At 47.3% G+C, this 21,101-nt stretch overlaps 1 protein-coding gene across 1 annotated transcript in view; it reads left to right on the forward strand.

Moving 5' to 3' along the window:
* Positions 1 to 20,492, forward strand: part of LOC140204699 (polypeptide N-acetylgalactosaminyltransferase 18-like) — a 39,058-nt gene extending 18,566 nt beyond the window's left edge. The window contains exons 2-4 of the mRNA XM_072271387.1: positions 11,882 to 12,077; positions 12,914 to 13,080; positions 20,305 to 20,492. Coding sequence (XP_072127488.1) covers positions 11,882 to 12,077; positions 12,914 to 13,080; positions 20,305 to 20,492 — 551 coding nt within the window. The remainder of the gene's footprint in view (positions 1 to 11,881; positions 12,078 to 12,913; positions 13,081 to 20,304) is intronic.
* The last annotated feature ends 609 nt before the right edge of the window (positions 20,493 to 21,101 follow it).

The following is a 21,101-nucleotide window of genomic DNA, read 5'->3' on the forward strand; positions in this document are numbered from 1 at the left end:
AATACAGACACACTCCCTGGGATCCCTCTGTTACTACAGTCACACTTCCCGGGACCCCCTGTAAATACTGACACACTTCCCGGGATCCCCCTGTAAATACTGACACACTCCCCGGAATCCCCTGTAAATACAGACACACTCCCCGGGACCCCCTGTAAATACAGACACACTCCCCGGGACAGCATGTAAATACTGACACACTCCCCGGGACCCGTGGTAAATACAGAGCCACTCCCCGGGACCCCCTGTAAATACAGACACACTCACCAGGATCCCCTGTAAATACAGACACACTCCCCGGGACCCCCTGTAAATACAGACACCCTCCCCGGGACCCCCTGTAAATACAGGCACACTCCCCGGGACCCCCTGTAAAAACAGTCACACTCCCCGGGACAGCCTGTAAATACTGACACACTCCACGGGATCCCCTGTAAATACTGACACACTCCCCGGGACCCCCTGTAAACACAGACACACTGCCCGGGACCCCCTGTAAATACTGACACACTCCCCGGGACCCCCTGTAAACACAGACACACTCCCCGGGACAGCCTGTAAATACTGACACACTCCCCAGGACCCCCTGTAAATACTGACACACTCCCCGGGACCCCCTGTAAAGACAGACACACTCCCCGGGACCCCCTGTAAATACAGACACACTCCCCGGGACCCCCTGTAAATACTGACGCACTCCCCGAGACAGCTTGTAAATACTGACGCACTCCCCGGAACCCTCTGTAAACACAGACACACTCCCCGGGACAGCCTGTAAATACTGACACAGTCCTTGATACAACCTGTAAATACTGACACACTCCCTGAGACTCAATGTAAATACTGGCACACCCAGGCCCCCCGCCACCCCCGCAAATCCTGACATGCACACCGAGACGCCCTGTTACACTAGAACATAAGAAATTGGTGCAGACACCGGCTGTCTGTCCTGTCGAGTCTGCTCGGTCCTTCAATATGACATTTCAACCCCGGGAAAAGATACTGTCTGTCTGCTGTATCTGAGTCTCGCAGTCGTATAAACCTCTATCAGATCTTCCCTCAGCCTCCGCCTCTCCAGAGTAAACAATGTTAGTTTGCTCAATCTCTCGTGATAGCACATGCCCTCACATCCAGGAGCATCCTGCTAAACTGCTTCTGCACGCTCTCCAAAGCCTCGACATCTGTCCCATAACGGGGTGAACAGAACTGTACGCAATATTCCAGAAGCAGCCTAACTAGAGTTTTATAAAAAGCTGCATCATAACTTCCTGAGTTTTGAACTCAGTGCCTCGATTAATAAAGGCAAACATACCTTATGCTTTCTTTCCCACCCCATCAACCTGTGTAGCTGCTTTCAGCGGGCTGTGGCCATGGATCCCCAGATTCCTCTGGATCTCAACATCCTGCATGTCCTGCCCCTTCACATTTGATCGCACAAAGTGCAAGTTCTCCTTGCGTTTGTTGGATTACTGTCGAATTGCCTCGTTTGTCTGTGGTGGTCCCTCTGTCCCAACCTGGTCTCAGCCTTCGTGTGACTCCAGAATTGGACCTTGTGCCATTACCACCGACATCCAGCATGAAATTTGTTCAGTGCATTATGTACATAAAAAAAACTTTAACTTACTCTGAGAATGTGTAAAGAAAATTGCGAAAAGGTGAGCGACATAGTAAGGTGGTGTTCATGGGCCTTTCAGGAAACCAGTGCTGGAGGGGAAGAAGATGTTCCTAAATCATTGCACTTAAATTCACTTGGTCTGTCTCTGACCCGTCTCTCTCCTTTCTCAATCTCTGGAGACCATCTCTCTCCGGCTGTCTTCTATAAACCTACGAATTCTCATGGTGATCTTGATGGTACCTTCCCCCCCCCCCACCCCCGTCTCCTATGAAAATGCCATCCCCCTTTCTGAATTCCTTCACCTCTGCTGCATCTGTTCCCAGGATGAGGCTTTCCTTTCCAGGGCATCAGAGAATTTTTAAAGAACCTGGTTTCCCTTCCTCCACCATTGATGACACCTGCGCTCACCCCCGTTTTCCAGCATCTGCAGAATCTGTTGTGTCCGAACACCTTTTCCATCCACCACCTCCCCCACCCACCCACCTTCCCTCTCACCTGGTCTCACCTCTCACCTGCCAGCCTTTTCTCCTTCCTCTCCCCCACCTTCCCCCTCACCTGGTCTCACCTGTCACCTGCCAGCTCGTACTCCTTCCCCTCCCCCACCTTCCCCCTCACCTGGTCTCACCTGTCACCTGCCAGCTTGTACTCCTTCCCCTCCCCCACTCACCCACCTTCCTCCTCACCTGGTCTCACCTATCACCTGTCAGTTTCTACTTCTTCCCCCACCCACCCACCCACCTTCCCCCTCACCTGGTCTCACCTGTCACCTGCCAGCTTGTACTCCTTCCCTCTCCCACCCACCCACCTTCCCCCTCACCTGGTCTCACCTGTCACCTGCCAGCTTGTATTCCTTCCCTCCCCCACCCACCCACCTTCCCCCTCACCTGGTCTCACCTGTCACCTGCCAGCTCGTACTCCTTCCCCTCCCCTGGTCTCACCTATCACCAGCCAGTTTGTACTCCGTCCCCTTCCCCACCTTCTCATTCTGGTTTTTGCCCCCTTCCTTTCCAGTCCTGATGAAAGATCTTGGCCAGAAATGTCAACTGGTTATTCCTCTCCATAGATGCTGCCTGACCTGCTAATTCCTCCAACATTTGTGGATGTTGAGCAGGATTTAAAGTCATCAACAACAAACTGACCCTTTGGCCCATCTGTTCCCTGCTGACCAATACTCCCATCTAAGATGGTCTCATTAGCCTGTGTTTGGCACATATTCCTGTAAACTAGGGGTTCCCAACACAGACCCCTCAGTTAGTGGTAGGGGTCCATGGCATAAAGAAGGTTGGGAACCCCTGCTCTAAACCTTGTACGTGTCCGACCCATGTACCCGTTCAAGTGCCTTTTAAATTTTCCCTTGATGACTTCCTCTGGCAGATTGTTCCATATACCTACCTCCCCTGGGTTAAAAAATGCCCCTCTGATTTTGATTGTCTTTACTCTCTTCCCTTTAATTTATGGTCTCTCAGTTCTTGTTTCCCCAACCCCGGGGAAAAGACTGAGTGCATTCACCCTATCTATACCCTCATGATTTTACACACCTCAACAAGATCTCCGACATTCCAAGGGATAAAGTCCCGTTCTGCTCAAATTCTTTCCATAACTCAGTCCCTCGAACCACAGCAATGTCTTCATAAATCTCTGCACTCTTTCAGTGTCTTGTACATCTCCAACATAACATCCCAATCTCTCTAGACAATGCCAACTCTACCAAGCACCTTGTTCAGTCTGGTGGCTACTCTCTAGGCGGTGTGAAAGTCATGGTAAGCAAGGATAGCCAGGGCAGTTGTAGTTAAGCAAGACCTTTGAACGGAAACCGCTGGAGACACCTCTGCTTACCAGGGATGAGACCGTGTACACTCAAAGCCAAACAAGTGAGGCTTCTGTAGGGAGACTTTTCCAGAACGGTCTTCCAAAAACTTAATGTCCATTACATAATAGGGGATGCCAGGGACAGATGAGATAGTGGGAGGTGAAACATACCCAACAGCTAAGGTTCTATTGTCTTTACTAACTTCAGAATATCATCGGCTGTCTGCTTGAAGTTCGATTGACTTTATCAGTTCTGTGAATGGCATTTGATGTTGTGAGTAAGGAATTCAAACATTTACAATTTATAATGATCAATATCCATACCTGATGTCAGTTCTGTATAAAAACGGCACTTTGCTGTTCAGACTTCCGGACAGTGTGGTGACTGGGGCCATGTTGTTCTCTTTGTGCACAAGTAAATGGAGTTTGAGTTTTAAGAATGCGTGTGCCCTGAGCTCAGTTTGATGTTATTGATGACGGCATTTACAACCATTTGTACTTCACAGGAGGATGTGGTTACACGGGAAAGGCTGCAAAACCTCTCTGGATCTGAGCATTTTGGTGCTAAGGAGAGACTTGATCGGCTAAGCTTATTTACCTAGGATCAGAGGAAGGTGCAGGGTGACCTGACAGAGGCATACAAAGTTACAAAAGGGTTAGGTAAGGAGGGTAGCAACACACATAAAAGTTGCTGGTGAACGCAGCAGGCCAGGCAGCATCTCTAGGAAGAGGTACAGTCGACGTTTCGGGCCGAGACCCTTCATCAGGACAGTAAGAATCTTTTATCTGTCTAGTGCGAGAGGGCAGGGTTTAAGGTAAGAGGTTTTGAACTCTGCCAAAGCCTGGCTGCTGGTCATGGGGCTAGCAACCTTATTGCATCAAATCCAAAGCTACAGAAACACCAGAGGAAGCTCCAAACACCTCACCGCTGATGGAGGAAGGACACGTAGGCTAGACCTGGGAAAAGACTGGCCCAGGACTGCCCCAAGTCTTGCCCGCTGCTGTCACTCCCCATTATGGGTGCTACGTTAAAGAAGAGGTTATGAGAAGATCAAAGGAGGAGTATTTTTTCTCAGAAGGTGGTTAGAGTCAGAATCGTACATCCTGAGAGGGTAATGGAAACTGAATCTCACATGACATCCGTGAAGCATCTGGGCAAGTACGTGAATCACCAGTAAAGACCATCCAGGCAAAGGAAATGGAATTCATGCAGAATACAGGGGTTGGCATGGATTTAGTGGGCTGATCAGCCTGTTCCTGCACTGTACTGGTGTATAAATTATCAAGGCAGGGAAGGCTATGGACTGGATTGATAAATACAATGGCTAGTATGAGCATAGTGGGCTGAATGGCCTGTTACTTTGTTGTATTACTATGGCTAGGTGGTGGGATAGAACTGCTGGGATACTGGCTCGGATCCAGTTGTACTGACCCAAAAATACATCTGGCTCAGTGCCAGGTGTTGGCTAAGAACCATAAGAGGATTTATTTTGTTAAAAACAACACAGAATCAGGTTCATTATCAATGACATATTTCATGAAATTTGTTGTTTTGTGGCAGCTGTGCAGTGCAAATATATAAAGTTATTTAAAAATTGAAAACTAAGCAGTGCCAAAAGGAGAAATTGCTGGGAATTTGAGGCAGTCACAAAGGAGGCCTGACAGTGGCCATATTTCATGAGCAGTCTGAGGAGCTTTGGAATGTCACCAAACACACTCACAAGTTTCTGCAGATGTACTGTGGAGAGCACTCTAACTGGCTCGTCACCATCTGGTGTTGGGGGGAGAGCACTCCGCAGGATCGGGAAATCTACAGAAAGTTGTAAACTCAGCCAGTTCCATCATGGGCACCAGCCTCCCAGCGTCGAGGAGACTTCAAAGGGCAATGCCTCAAGAAGGCAGTGTCCATCATTAAGGACCCCCATCACCCAGGACAGGCCCTCTTCTCATTGCTACCACCAGGGAGGAGGTACAGGAGCCTGAAGACACACACTTACTGATTCAGCGACAGCTTCTTCCCCTCCATCACCAGATTTCTGAACAGACAATGAACGCATGAACAATACCTCAGAACTTTTTCCATCTTTTTTTGTACTATAATTCATTTTTATATGTACCTCCCATTATAATTGATAGTTTTTAATTTTATGTATTGCAATGTGCTGCTGCCACGAAACAACGAATTTCACAACGTGTGCATGTGGGTGATATTAAACCTGGTTCTGATTCTGAACAGTGTTCATGGTCAGTTCAGGTCACTGGCTGTATTTAGGGCAGAGCTTGGTCGGTTCTTATTGGCCATGGCATCAAAGGTTGTGGGGGGAATGATGGGGAATGGGGCTGAGATGGAGGAAAAAAAAGGATCAGCCATGATTGAACGGTGGAGCAGACTCAATGGGTAAATGGCCTAATTCTGCTCCTATGTCTTGTGGTGTTAGGAACAGTCGAATGGTCACTGCTGAGGGCCACAGCGTTGTTGAGATGCATGCGTGTTGCATCACTGGCAGGAGGCAGTGTCTGTATTCCAAACGGATGTCGTTCTATTCTAAACTTGTGTCCTCTGGTCCTAGACTCCCCTCACTATAGGAAACATCCTCTTCACATCCACTCCATCTATGCCTTCAGTATTTAATATGTTTCAGTAACATCCCCCCATCCTATTCATCTAAACTCCAGTGAGTACAGGGCCAGAGCCATCAAACATTCCTTATACATTAACCCTTACATTGACAAGATGATTCTCATGAACCTCCTCTGGACCTTCTCCAATGCCAGCACATCTAAGGCCCAAAACCACTCACAATACTCCAAGTGCAGTCTGGCCAATGCCTTATTAAGCCCCTGCATCGCATTTTTGGCCCCTGAGAATCCCACAGAGAAAGGCCATAGCAAACCAGTGCTGGAGTGGACGTGGGACAAAGGCTCCTCGAACGAAGCCAGTGCAGCATTCGTATCAGTGACAGATCCTCTGCTTAACAAGTTGCAATTATCATCACAAGCACAGGTACAAAGAAGATTAGATTCCCTTGTATTTGCCACACACACAGTGAAATATGTCCTTTGCCTCAAATCAAATCAGCGAGGATTGTGCTCAAGGCAGCTCCTGGCACCAACATAGCACACTCACAACTCACTTCCCCTAAGCTGCACATCTTTGGAATGTGGGCTGAAAGCGGCATATTAATTTGTGCAATCACTGGGTAAACATACAGACAGCGTTGGGAATTGAACCCCACTCGTACAGGTTGTGAGGTAAAATGTTGCACAAACTGCTGCCTTGCTACCGTTCCACCCCACCTTGGACCTTGGACACGGTGCTCGGTGTCGCGTCCGTTCCACCCCACCTTGGACATGGTGGTCGGTGTAGCGTCCGTTCCACCCCACCTTGGACATGGTGGTCGGTGTAACGTCCGTTCCACCCCACCTTGGACCTTGGACACGGTGCTCGGTGTCGCGTCCGTGCCGGAGTCGGTGCTGCCCCCACCCCCCCCACCGCGAACATTTGCTCGGCGGAAGTCAAGCTGCATTGTGGTTGACTGCAGATTTTGGCGGGACTCAGTTGGACTTGGGGCCTCAAGCCGTGGTGTTGCCCATTTTCAGCTGCCAAGAGAGAAGACATCGGAGCCAGTGTGTTCCACTGCGGCAGCGTGGCACAGCATTCGGGCTGGAGTTCATGCAGTGTCTCCCCCCCCCCCCCCGCGTTCACTTGGCAGAACAACAGACAGAGTCTGAATGATACACACATATATATTGTGTGGTGCATTTTACTGATGTCCTGTACGTGCTTGCTGTCTTGTACGTGTGAAGACTGGGCCTCAGGCCATGGTGTTGCCTGTTTGCAGCTGCCAGGGAGAGGCACCGGGGGCAGCGTGGCAAAGAGTTGAAGCTGCAGTGGGTGCTGCCCCTCCCCAGTGTTTGCTCGGCAGAAGACAAGCTCTTGTATGGTCGTTGGCAGATTTTGGCGGCATTGAGTAGCTTGAGATTGGTCTCTTTTATTTAATGACTGTATCTTTCTATCTTATACAGGCTGTGTGTGCTTTGCACTGTACGTGACTGTTGGTACTGTGTTTTGTATCTTGGCCCTGGAATAATGTTGTCTCGTTTGGGACATGAGTATCCATGCCATGGCTGAATGACAATTAAACTTGAATTGATGATTGCATTTGTTACTTTAATGGCCAGAAGCTCTATTTCATTGAACTGGAAGGAGACTAATCCTCCTACTACATTCCAATGGTTTTCCCAAACTTTATTATGTTTAAATTTAGAAAAAATTGGAAGTGATATTTTTGATCCTTCGGTTAAATTTGAAAAGACTTGGAAACCATTTAGTCAACACTTTCAGATGACGTAATTTGACCTTTCCAAATCCCTTGTGTTAACTTGAAATATATGAATAGAGGAGCAGAGTTGACGACATTATTGAATCTGTTCGATTTAAGATACTGGTCTAGCCTTGTTCTGTTCCATTTGCTTTTTGGGTTCAGTATTTAATTCTTTTTTTCTGTTTTTTTGGGGGGTTTTCTTTGTATTTTTTTCTTTTTATTTATTTTTTTCTGTGATTAATTACATCGTGAGTTTGGAAGTCTACTATACCTGTCTTATCTGAAATGTTTTCTGTATATGTTTATTAACAATAAGATTATTCCATTCTCTTTGTATCAACATTGTTATTTTGTTTATAATCTTGGAAGAATTAATAAAAAGATTTGAAAAGAATTGAACTGAATTGAATGGAGGGAGGAAGTATATATGAGATGAAGAGTCGTTGAAAGTGAGTCCATATGTCGTGGGAACATTCATTGACGGGGTGAGTGAAGTTGAGGGGTAAAATAACTGTTCCAGAACCTGAGGCTCCTGGACCTTCCTGGTGGCAACAGCGAGAAGAGGGCATGGCCTGGGTGGTGGGGTCCCTGCTCGCCTGCGACAGTGCTACTGCGAGATGTCGAAACGGTGATGCACTGGGCTGTACCCAGTACTTTCTGTAGGCTTACCAGGTCATGATACAACCAGATTGTACAAGATCGTGAAGAGAGAAAAAGACTGTACAAAAATAAGACGTTAATGCAATAACAACCCACAATCAGACACGAAATTCTGCAGATGCTGGAAATCCAGAGCAACGCACACAAAAAAAGCTGTAGGAACTCAGCAGGCCAGGCAGCATTGATGGAAAACAGTAAACAGTCGACATTTTGGGCCGAGGCCCTTATCAGGATTGGAAAGGAAGGAGGAGGAAGACAGTGGGAGTCCGAGGCCCAGGGTCTTCGGCAAGGAGAGGAGACGAAGACAGACTCGTGTGGAGCATCTGGTCGACCACCGTGGTTGCTCCCAGGCGGCGGGTCGAGGGGGTCGGAGGGGATCGAATGGTGGAAAGAAGACTCCGTTAATTGATCTCCAACTGTTGTGCACGAAGTGGTTGAACTCTGACAAGTTTGGTGCCTTTTACTTTCCTTTTATATTTTATCTCTATTAATTACATAGTTCCAGCAATCAGTTAATGGCACATGGTGTATTGTCTGTTATTTGGCGTGGTGGGGTACATCACACAACATCCACACAAACTTGATTACCCCGTTTGGCAGGGCTGAAGGCTGCTCCCCCTAGACGAAAGTGAGTTGAGCGAGCCTGAGGCTTACCGGGGGGGCTACATAAGATTCATAAATATAATTCCTTTAGTCATATGCAGTGTGCTGTCTGTTATTTCTGGGCACTGAGTTGTAACAAGACAGCAACTTACACGGCACCCACACAAACCTTGGTTTGGGGTGAGAGAGCCGTCTCGATCTCACGGGTTTGACGGGACCGGAGTGAGTCTTCCCCAGACTTACACAGCCAAGGAAACCAGGTGGTTTCATACAGAATCTGGACTCACTGGTTGCTTCGCTCACTGGGAACGACCAATGGTTGTTCAAAGATGTTGAGGACTGAGTCATGAAATTCTCTCCACAAATCCATGTATCCATTTCTCTGTCAGGGTGGGAGAGACTGGAACCAGAGGTCATGGGGTAAAGGTGAAAGGAGAAATATTTAAGGGGAATCTGAGCAAGAACTTCTTCATTCAGAGGGTAGTGAGAGCATGGAATGAGAGTGGTGGATGCAGGTTTGATTTCAACGTTGAAGAGAAGTTTACATAGGTATCTGAATCAGAACCAGGTTTAAAATCAGTGGCATATTGAGGCAGGAGGAGAAGATGGTGGCACGACGCAGCGCGCGCAGCTCTCCGGTGAAATGATATCGTATTTGTAAGTAGGATGCCATGCACAATTCTGATTTGATGGAGACAGACGTGAGAAGCACAGAGGAACATCTGGAGAAACTTCTGAAATGCCCAGTTTGCTGCCGCTGCTACTGTGCGATTGAGAATCTCCGGAGGGAAGGCCCCAAAATCCACAGCTTTGCCTGCCGCTGGCAGCAGGGGCTGGGGTCAAAGTGTTTGGCAGAGATGGTGCTCGGTACTCGGTGTCCGACGGCTGGTCTGAGGCTCGAAGTTTTCGGACGACTCAGAGTTGGACTGTGGTCGGGCATGGCAGGGAGAGTTTTCTTCCTTCTCCCGTCTGCGTGAGATGTGGAACTTTCGAGAGACTTTGAACTCTTTTACTGTGCCATGGCCTGTTCTTCATCAAGTTTTGGTATTGTTGCACTGTTGTAACTGTATGTTACAATTATGTGGTTTTTGTTAGTTTTTCAGTCTTGGTCTGTCCTGTGTTTCTGTGATATCACACCGGAGGAATATTGTATCATTTCTTAATGCATGCATTACTAAATGACAATAAAAGAGGACTGCGTGTCCTCATAGTCTAATCTAATCTAATATGCTGTGAAATTTGTTGTTTTGTGACCGCAGTACATTGCAATACATAGTAATAAAAACTATGAAGTACAAGAAATATATATAATTAATTAAGTCGCTAGTGGAAGACTGGGCAAAACAATAGTGAGGTAGTGTTCACGGGTTCATTGTCTATTCGGAAATCTGATGGCGGTAGGGAAGAAGCTGCTCCTGAAATGTTGTGTGTGTGTTTTCATGCTCCTTGATGGTAGCAAAGAGAAGGGGGCGTGTCCTGGGTGATGAGGATCCTTAATGATGAGTGCTGCCTTTTCTGCAGCTTTTTCTGATCCTGTGCCGTAGCCCCTCCCTACCAGACGGTGATGCATTCTCTCCATGTTCCATCTGTAGAAATTTGCGAATGTCACTGATGACATACCAAATCTCCTCAAACTCCAAGTGCAGTACGACCACTGTCATGCCATTCTTTGTAACTGCATCAGTGTGTTGGGCCCAGGACAGATCTTCAGGGGTGTTGACACCCAGGAACTCGAAACTGCCCACCCTTTCCACTGCTGGTCTCTCGATGAGCACTGGTTTGTGTTCCCTTGACTGCTCCTTCCTGAACTGTGCAGTCAGTTCCTTGATCTTACCGATGCTGGGAGCAAGTTTGTTGTTGCAGCACCATTCAGCTAGCTGGTCAGTCTCACTCCTGTATGCCTCCTTCAAAAGGTTGAAAGGTTCATTTATTATCAGTACACAACTCTGAGACTGCTCTTCTCCAGATAGCCAAAGAACAAAGGAAAAGCGTGGAAGTCAGTTCAGAGAGAGACAGCAAAGCCAGTAACATGATCATCACCCCCCTCCTACTCCTCGCACAAAAAACTAACAAGAACTCAACAAGAACATTAACCCCCCCCAAACTCCTCCCCCACACAAAACACAACATGAACATCAATCCCCAAAACCCCCTCTCCTGCACAACAAAATTAACAAAAACTCAACAAGAACATTAACCCCCCCAGCCCTCCTCCACACAAAATACAACATGAGCATCGACCCCCTCAAACCCTTCCCCCACACAAAACACAGCATGAACATCAATCCCCAAAACCCCCTCTCCTGCACAACAAAATGAAAAGAATAGCGAAAACACAGAATATAAAAAACCACAAGACTGGAAAAATAAGTCCATGGTCGAAAATCCATGTGCTGAAACCTCGGTCGCGTTCACCAGCGTTATAGAAAGAGAGAGAATTTGGCCACGGCGACAGGCCACATCAGCTTGCTCTCTGGCAGTGGAATGATCCCACCAGCAATCAGAAGGCTCCCCACACTTGCCCTCTGCATTCCCCTCCATGTTTCAATCTTCCTTGTCGCTTTAATTGACAAGTAATGGAAGCTCTAATCAGCGCAGTGGAGTTGGACATTGGCTTGCGCCTCATCTCGTAGTTTCTTTGCCTTGAGGTTTCTGCTCGCTGCTTCCCGGAACCTTTTCAGAGTCAGCAAAGAGCTGGGTCGCTCGATCTCCAAACTCCAAACTTGCCACCATCGAGGGCAACGGTCCATGTTCGGGTCAACGGGCATAGCCAAAGACCAGGCCAGCATGAACTAGATCAGAATGGCATGTTTCTGTGCTGTAGTGCTTTGTGGTGATTGTTGATGTGTTTCCTCTGTTTATGTGCCAGAATCTCCGGAGGAGCAGGAGGAGAACACAGATGCCGAGTCTATCGACAACTCTCCACTCTTCGCCCAGTGGGGAGACAACCTCCCGCCCAAGACACGGCTTGTCGCCTGGAGGAAATTCCAGTACTATGGCTACAACAGTTACCTCAGCGACCAGCTCCCACTGGACAGGCCCATCCCCGACTTCAGGCCTGATGGGTACGTGGTGACCACAGCACTGTGTCAGAGTACAGAGAGTGGGAGGGTCTGTACCAAACTTACTACAGTGCTCTAAAACTGTGTATTAGTTCCTAATAGTTATCGATGGAGGAATCCTGCCATGTTCTTTTGATTGACTGTAAGTAAACAAAACCAGTGCAGATTCCTAGTGTAGATAATGGACTGCCTTCACATAACTTTTGGACAATTACATCCTCCAAATCTTCATTTTCATTGCAACATTCAAGATGATTGTTGATACCTTCAAATTCTTCGTAGGTCCTAACTCGTTGGAGTAGTGAACTTGTTTCATTTTCACTCCAGGCTGTTTCTGGCATTTCCAAACTTGTGCTTGAAACCGCGGTGAGTGAAATAGTCGTCAATTGCCTTACTGCTTATTTCTTGCCAACGATCAGTGACAAAATTCAGTGCTTTGTGAACACAAACAAATGTAACTGTTTGCATGAAGCAATTATAGCGTCTAATGGGAATGCAGGTCCCTGTACCTGAGTCCAGTTAGAAACTGTTCGGGAACAGTCTTCTGCCCCAATTAAGTGGCATCGCGTCCCAAATAAATGAAGAGAATACTAGCTATTTTCTCAATTAGTTTTTGTTCTTTAAGAGTTGTCCCAATTAACCAAAATCCACAAAACATGTAGATGTGTATGGTGAATAAAGATGATCCTTGATCCTGAAGTCAGGATCTGGGAACGTGTTCCCACTGGGTGTGACTGGGGAGGTGGAGGGCTGGTGAGGGCTGGGAAAGGTCTACACGATTGCATCTCTCCAGGAGAAGCTGTGAAGTCTCATTGCTTTCTCTGGTTGTACCTGTCCAGGTGCAGGAACCTCACCTACCCGAACAACCTCCCCCAGATCAGCGTGGTCTTCATCTTTGTGAACGAAGCCTCCTCAGTCATCCTCCGGTCCATGCACTCGGTGATGTGTAAAACGCCAGCCCACCTGCTCAAGGAGATCGTGCTGATCGATGACAACAGCGACAATGGTGGGGACATTGGCTTGTGCTGGGGGCTCTTGACATTTGCTGTTGATTTGCTACCATAAGACACAGGAGCAGAATCTGGCCATTCAGTCTATCGAGTCTGCTCCACCATTCCATCATGGCTGATTTATTATCCCTCTCAACCCCATTCTCCTGCCTTCTTCCTGTAACTTTTGATGCCCTGAGTAACCAAGAACCTATCAACCTCCACTTTAAATACAACCAACAACCTGGCCTCCAGAGCCACCTGTGACAATGAAGTCCAGAAATTCACCACCTTCTGGCTAAAGAAATTCTTCCTCATCTCTGTTCTAAATGGACATCCCTCTATTCTGAGGCTGTGCCCTCTGGTCCTAAACTCACCCACTGTTGAAACATCTCTCCCTGTCAACATTATCTCAGCCTTTCAGTATTCCATTGGTTTCAACCTCATTCTTCTAAACTCCAGCAAGAACAGGCCCAGAGCCATCAAATGCTTCTCATATATTAACCCTATCATTCCTAAAATCATTCTCGTGAAGCTCCTCTGGACCCTCTCCAATGTCAACACCATAAGACAAAGGGGCAGAATTATGCATTTGGCCCACACAGTCTGCTCTGCCATTTCATCATGGCCGATCCATTTTCCCTCTCAGACCCAGTCTCCCGCTGGCTTCTCCCTGTATCCCTTCACACCCTGACTAATCAAGAATCTATCAACCTCTGTCTTAAATGTACCCAATGACTTGATCTCCATGGCCACCTGTGGCATCAAATTCCACAGATTCACCACCCACTGGCCAAAGTAATTCCTCCTCATCTCCATTCTAAAAGAAAGTTCCTCTACTCTGAGGCTGTGTCCTCTGGTTTTAGACTCTCCCACCATGGGAAACATCTTCCCCACATCCACTCTATCAAGACTATTCAACATTTCATAGGTTTCAGTGATGTCACCCCTCATTCTTCTGAATTCTAGTGAATTCAGGCCCAGAGCCATCAAACACTCTTCATATGACAAGCCATTCGATCTTGGAATCATTTTTGTGACACAAACATGAGGAAACCTGCAGATGCTGGAATTTCAAGCAACAAACATAGAAGTTGCTGGTGAACGCAGCAGGCCAGGCAGCATCCCTGGGAAGAGGTACAGTCGATGTTTCGGGCCGAGACCCTTCGTCAGGACTGACTGAAAGAAGAGCTAGTGAGAGATTTGAAAGTGGGAGGGGGAGGGGGAGATCCAAAATGATAGGAGAAGACAGGAGGGGGAGGGATGGAGCCAACAGCTGGACAGGTGATTGGCAAAAGGGATATGAGAGGATCCCTTTTCTTCCCCCCCTCCCCCTTTTCTTTCTCCCTGGGCCTCCTGTCCCATGGTCCTCTCATATCCCCTTTGCCAGTCACCTGTCCAGCTCTTGGCTCCATCCCTCCCCCTCCTGTCTTCTCCTATCATTTCGGATCTCCCCCTCCCCCTCCCACTTTCAAATCTCTTACTCACTCTTCCTTCAGTTAGTCCTGACGAAGGGTCTCGGCCCGAAACGTCGACTGTACCTCTTCCAATAGTTGCTGCCTGGCCTGCTGCGTTCACCAGCAACTTTTATGAATCATTTTTGTGAACCTCTTTTGAACTCGCTCCAATGTCAGCATATCATGTCTTACATAACAGGCCCAAAGCTACCCACAATACTCCAAGTGAGGCCTCACCAGTGCTTTATAAAGTCTCAGCATTACATCCTTGCTCTTATATTCTCGTCCTCTTGAAATGAATGATAACATCACATTTGCCTTCCTCACCACAGACTCCATCTGGAAATTAACCTTTAGGGAATCCTGCACAAGATCTCTCAAGACCCTTTGCACCTCAGATTTTTGAATTTTCTCTCCATTTAGAAAATAGGCTATCCTTTTATATCTTCTACCAAAGTGCATGACCATACACTTCCTGACACTGTATTCTATCTGTCTCTTCTTTGCCCTTTCTCCTAATCTGCCTAAGTCCTTCTGTAGCCTCTCTACTTCCTCAAAACTACCTGCCCCTCCACCTATCTTCATATCATCCGTAAACTTTGCCATGAAGCCATCAATTCTGTCATCCAAATCATTGACATATAACATAAAAAGAATCGGTCCCAACACCAATCCCTGTGGAACACCACTAGTCACCGGCAGCCAACCACAAAAGGCTCCCTTTATTTCCTTTACCTCCTCCCAATCAGCTACTGCTTTATTCATGGTAGAATCTTCCCTGTAATCCCATGGGGCTGTAACTTGTTAAGCAGCCTCGTGTGGCACCTTGTCAAAAGCCTTCTGAATATCCAAGTACGTCAACTGATTCTGCTTTGTCTATCCTGCTTGTTAGTTCTTCAAAGAATTCCAACAGATTTGACAGGCAAGATCTTTCCTTGAGGAAATCATGCTGACTACGGCCTATTTTATCATGTGCCTCCAAGTACCCTGAAACCTCATCCTTAACAATTGACTCCAACATCTTCCCAACCACTGAGGTCAGAATAACTGGCCTATAGTTTCCTTTCTTCTGCCTTTCTCCCTTCTTGAAGAGTGGAGTGACATTTGCAATTTTCCAGTCTTCTGGAACTATTCCAGAATCTAGTGATTCTTGAAAGATCATTACTACTGCCTCTATGATCTCTTCAGCCACCTCTTTCAAAACTCTGGGGTGTACACCATCTGATCCAGTTGACTTAGCTACCTCCAGACCTTTCAGTTTCCCAAGAACCTTCTCTCTAGTTATGGTATCTTCACTCACTTCATGATCCTTGACACCTACAATTTCCACCATACAGCTAGTGTCTTCCACAGTGAAGACTGATGCAAAATTCTTATTCAGTTCATCCACCATTTCTTTATCGTTATTACCAGCTCTCCAGCATCATTTTCCAGCAGTTTGATATCCACTCTCACCTTCCTTTAACACTATATATCTGAAGAAACTGTTGGTATCCTCTTTAATATTTTTGGCTAGTTTACTTTTCTATTCTATCTTTACCTTCTTAATGATATCTTCAGTTGCCTTAAGTGGTTTCTGAAAGCTTCCCAATCCTCTAACTTCCTAGTAATTTTTGCTCTATCATATGCCCTCTCTTTGGCTTTTATGTTAACTTTGACTTCTCTTGTTAGCCATGCTGTGTCATTTTGCCTTTAGAATACGTCTTCCTCTTTGGGATGTATTTGTCCTGTACCTTCTAAATTGCTTCCAGAAATTCCAGCCATTGCTGCTCTGCCGTCATCCCTGCCAGTGTTCTTTCCCAATCAATTCTGGCCAACTCCTCTCTCATGCCTCTGTAATTCCCTATACTCCACTGTAATATTAATACATCTGACTTCAGCTTCTCCCTCTCAAATTTCAGAGTGAATTCAATCATATTTTAACAACCATCCCCTAAGGGTCCCTTTACTTTCTCTCTAATCAATTCTGTTTCATTGCACAACACCCAATCCAGAATAACTGATCCCCTAGTGGACTCAACCATGAGCTGTTCCAAAAAGCCATCTCGTAGGCATTCTAGAAATTCTTCCTCCTAGAATCCAGCCCCAACCTATTTCCCCAATCTACCTCCATATCGAAGTTCCCTGTGACTATTGTAACATTGCCTTTTGGCATGCATTTTCTATCTCCCAGTGTAATTTGTAGATCACATCCTTACAACTCTGTCTGTATACAACTCCCATCAGGATCTTTTTACCCTTACAGTTCCTTAGCTCTATCCATGATGATCCAACACCTTCCGACCCCATATCGTCTGTTTCGAATGATTTGATTTCATGTTTTACCAACAGAGCCACGCCACCCCCTCTGCCTTCATGCCTATCCTTTTGATACAATGTGTATCCTTTGATGTTAAGATCCCAGTTCTAATTACACATGCCAGTCAGTAACTGTGCTGAATACTGTGCGCTTTCAGAATCAGAATCAGGTTCAATATCACCGCCATATGTTGTGAAATTTACAACACCAGTACAATGAAATACATGATAGATAAAAATAGAGAAAAAATGAAATTACAGAAGAGGGCATGTCCTGGGTGGTGGGGGTCCTTAGTGATGAATGCCGCCTGTTTGAGGTACTGCTCCTTGGAAGTGTGTTGGATACTATGGCGGCTGGTACCCAAGTTGGTGCTGACTGATTCTACACATTTCTGCAACTTACTACAATCCTGTGCAGTAGCCTATCCCCCAAACCAGATAGTGATGCAGCCAGTCAGAATGCTCTCTACAGTATAGTTGTTGAAGTTTTAGAGTGTTTTAGTTAACAAACCAAATCTCTGCATCAATATGATGCATCCAGGTTAGATGCTCAGAGATATTGACCCCCAGGAACCTGAAACTGCTCATTCTCTTCACTTCTGATCCCTCTAAAAGGATTGGTATGTGTTCCTTCATCTCACCCTTCCTGAAGTCCACAATCAGCTCTTTCATCTTACTGACGTTGAGTGCCAGGTTGTTGCTGTGACACCACTCCACTAGTTGGCATATCTCACTCCTGTACACCCTCTCGTCACCACCTGAGATTCTACCAACAATGGTTGTATCATCAGTAAATTTATAGATGGTATTTGAGCTGTGCCTAGCTACACAGTCATGTGTGTACAGAGAGTAGGGAACACCCTTGAGGTGAGCCAGTGTTGATCATCAAGGAGGAGATGTTATCACCAATCCACACAGATTGTGGTCTTTCGGCTAGGAAGTCAAGGATCCAGTTGCAAAGTTGCAAACATAACTCCTTCAGTCCTATAACTACCCTTTTTGACCTTGTCCACGTTTTACATTGCAACTCACCCTATCGTCAGCCTCTCCTTGCTTGCAGTCTCACTATGCACTACCTATGTTTCTAAAGACCCTAAGACACTGGAGCAGAATAAGGCCATTTGGCCCATCGAGTCTGCTCCACTATTTAATCATGGCTCATCCTTTCCTCTCCTCCTCAACCCCACTCCTCACCCTTCCCCCTGAAACCTTTGATGCTGTGTCCAATCAAGAACATATCAAGCTCTGCCTTAAATACACACAATGACCTGGCCTCCACAGCTGCCTGTGGTAACAAATTACAAAATTCACCACCATCTGGCTAAAGGAATTTCTCTGCATCTGTTTTAAATGGACGTCCTCTGTCCTGACTCCCCCACAATGAGAAACATCCTTTCCGCATCTACTCTGTCTAGGCTTTTCAACATTCAGAAGGTTTCAATGAGATCCCCCCTCATCCTTCTAAATGCCAGTGAGTACAGACCCAGAGCCATCAAACGTTCCTCGCATGATAACCCTTTCATTCCTGGAATCATCCTGTGAGCCTCCTCTGAACCCTCTCCATTGCCAGCACATCTTTTCTTAGATGAGGAGCCAAAACTGTTCACAATACTCAAGGTGAGGTCTCACCAGTGCCTTATAAAGCCTCAGCATCACATCCCTGCTCTTGTATTCTAGACCTCTTGAAATGAATGCTAACATTACATTTGTCTTCCTCACCACCGACTCAACCTGCAAGTTAACCTTTAGGGCGTTCTGCACAAGGACTCCCAAGTCCCTTTGCATCTCAGATTTTTGGATTTTCTCCCCATTTAGAATAAGTAAACCAAGCACTTCATCCTCAGCGTTATCACTCTGGTTCCCATCCCCTGCCAAATTAGTTTAAACCATCCCAGAGACATCCTTTCTTCGAAAGGGGCCTGAAGGTGCTCCCATACTCCAAGTGCAGTCTAACCAGTGCCTTATAAAGCCTCAGCATTCCATCCTTGCTTTTCTATTCTAATCCTCTCAAAATGAATACAAGTACTGCATTTGCCTTCCTTGCTGTTGACTTAACCTGCAAGTTAACCTGTAGGGAACCCTGCACGAGGACTTCCAAGTCCCTTTGAACCTCTGATTTCTGGATTTGCCTCCCATTTATAAAATACTCTACGCTGTTACTCCAAATGTACAGGGATACAATGAAAAACTCCCATTTTCATTTGTAGATAAAAACGTAGATGGGGCACTGTTTTGTCGAGCATTTCAAAGGATGCTTTGATGTACATCCATGGTGGTGTAGCACTTAGCACTAGGGTTCAGCTTTCAATTCCGGCATTTCTATATCATGGGTTTCCTCCGGGTGCTTCCCTTTCTCCCCACACTCCAAGGGTGTACCAGTTGGTAGGTTAGCTGGTCAACGTAAATTGTCCTGTGATTGGAGGGGGGGGGGGCGCGTTGCTGGACGACGTGGCTTGAAGGGTCAGTGGGGCCTGTTCCGCGCTGTATCTCCAAATAAAGAAATAAACATGTGACAAATAAAACACAAGAGGCCACACGCAGAATGCTGGAGGAACTCAGCAAGTCAGCAAAGGAATAAACAGTCAACGTTTCAGGCCGAGAGCCTTCATTAGCACTGGAAAGTAAGGGGGGAGGTGCCAGTATAAGAAGGTGGGAGGTGGGGAAGGAGGACAAGCTGGAAGGTGATAGGTGAAGCAAGACACACACAATGCTGGAGGAACTCAGCAGGCCAGGCAGCATGTATGGAAAAAAGTACAGTGGACATTTCGGGCCAGGACATCGACTGTATTCCTTTCCATAGATGCTGAGCTCCTCCAGCACTTCGTGTGTGTTGCTCTGGATTTCCAGCATCTGCTGTTATTCTCTTGTGTGTGTGAGGTGATAGGTGAAGCCAGGTGAGTGGGTGGGGGAGGAGGGGAGGAAGTAAGAAGCTGGGAGGTGATAGGTGGGAAAGGTAAAGGGCTGGGGAAAAAGGAGACTGATAGGAGAGGAGAGTGGACCATGGGAGAAAGGGAAGGAGGAGGGGACCCAGGGGGAGGTGATAGGCAGGTGAGGAGAAGAGGTAAGGGGCGAGAGTGAGGAACTGAAGAAGAGGGAAGGGGGATGGAAGAAATGCAGAAAGGGAAGTTGTTGTTCATGCCATCAGGTTGTAGGCTACCTAAACAGGGTCTGAGATGCTGCTCCTCCACCCTGAGGGTAGCCTCATTGTGGCCGAAAGGTCACTCATGGGCTGACATGTAGGAACAGGAATAGGCTTGGTAATTAAAGTAGTCCCACTTTTTGCAAATGGAGTGGAGGTGCTTGACAAAGCAGTCCCTCGCTCTGAGGTGAGGTGTTGCCTCAGCTTGAAGGACTGTTTGGGACCTCGAATGCAGGTGGGCAGAGGAGAGGAATGGGCAGGTGTAGCATTTCTGTTGTCTGCAGGGTGAGAGCTTGTCAGCCCCCCGTGTGACCTTACTAACGCCGGCCCTGTCTCCCGTCCGGCAGAAGAACTACGGAGAGACCTAGAGGCGTACGTGGAGAGGGTGAATGGTCGCCGTCCGGGATTTATAAAGGTGATCCGGCATGGCCGGCAGGAGGGTCTCATCCGCTCGCGCATCAGCGGCTGGAAGGCTGCCACGGCACCCGTCGTCGCTCTGTTTGATGCTCACGTGGAATTTGGTGATCAATGGTAAAGACGCAACCCCCCATATGTAACCCCTCCCAGCTCCCCGTACCATCCCACCCCCCTGTAACCCCCCCACCTCCCCGTACCACCCCACCCCCCATACTGCCCCACCCCCCTGTAACCCCCCCCACCTCCCTGTACCACCCCCACCCTCCCGTAACCCCCCCACCCCCACTGTAACACTCCCACCCCCACCGTATAGCCCCCACCTCCTCGTACCACTCACCCCCCCCCCGTACCGCCCCCACCCCCACTGCGCGGTGAACACTTGCTCTGTCCAGTGAAGGCTGCCGTGTCCGGTGAGTGGGGGGCGGGGAGCACGTTTCATATCTCTGGCATTTGCCATGAAGTGTGTTGTTTTGTGGCAGCAAAGCATTGCAATAAATCATAAAAACTACCAATTACAATAAGTAAATATTTAAAAAAAACTAAACAATTTGTACAGGAGGAGAGGAAAAAAATGGTCAGATAGTGTTCATGGGTTCGATGTCTGTTCAGAAATCTGCTGGTGGAGGGGAAGAAGCTGTTCCTGAAAGACCGAGTGTGTGTCTTCAGGCTCCTGTAGCTCCTCATTGAGAAGCAGCATGTCCTGGGCGATGGGGGTCTCTAATGAGGG

Source organism: Mobula birostris, chromosome 11 (assembly GCF_030028105.1).
Source record: "Mobula birostris isolate sMobBir1 chromosome 11, sMobBir1.hap1, whole genome shotgun sequence".
Classification (NCBI taxonomy): domain Eukaryota; kingdom Metazoa; phylum Chordata; class Chondrichthyes; order Myliobatiformes; family Myliobatidae; genus Mobula; species Mobula birostris.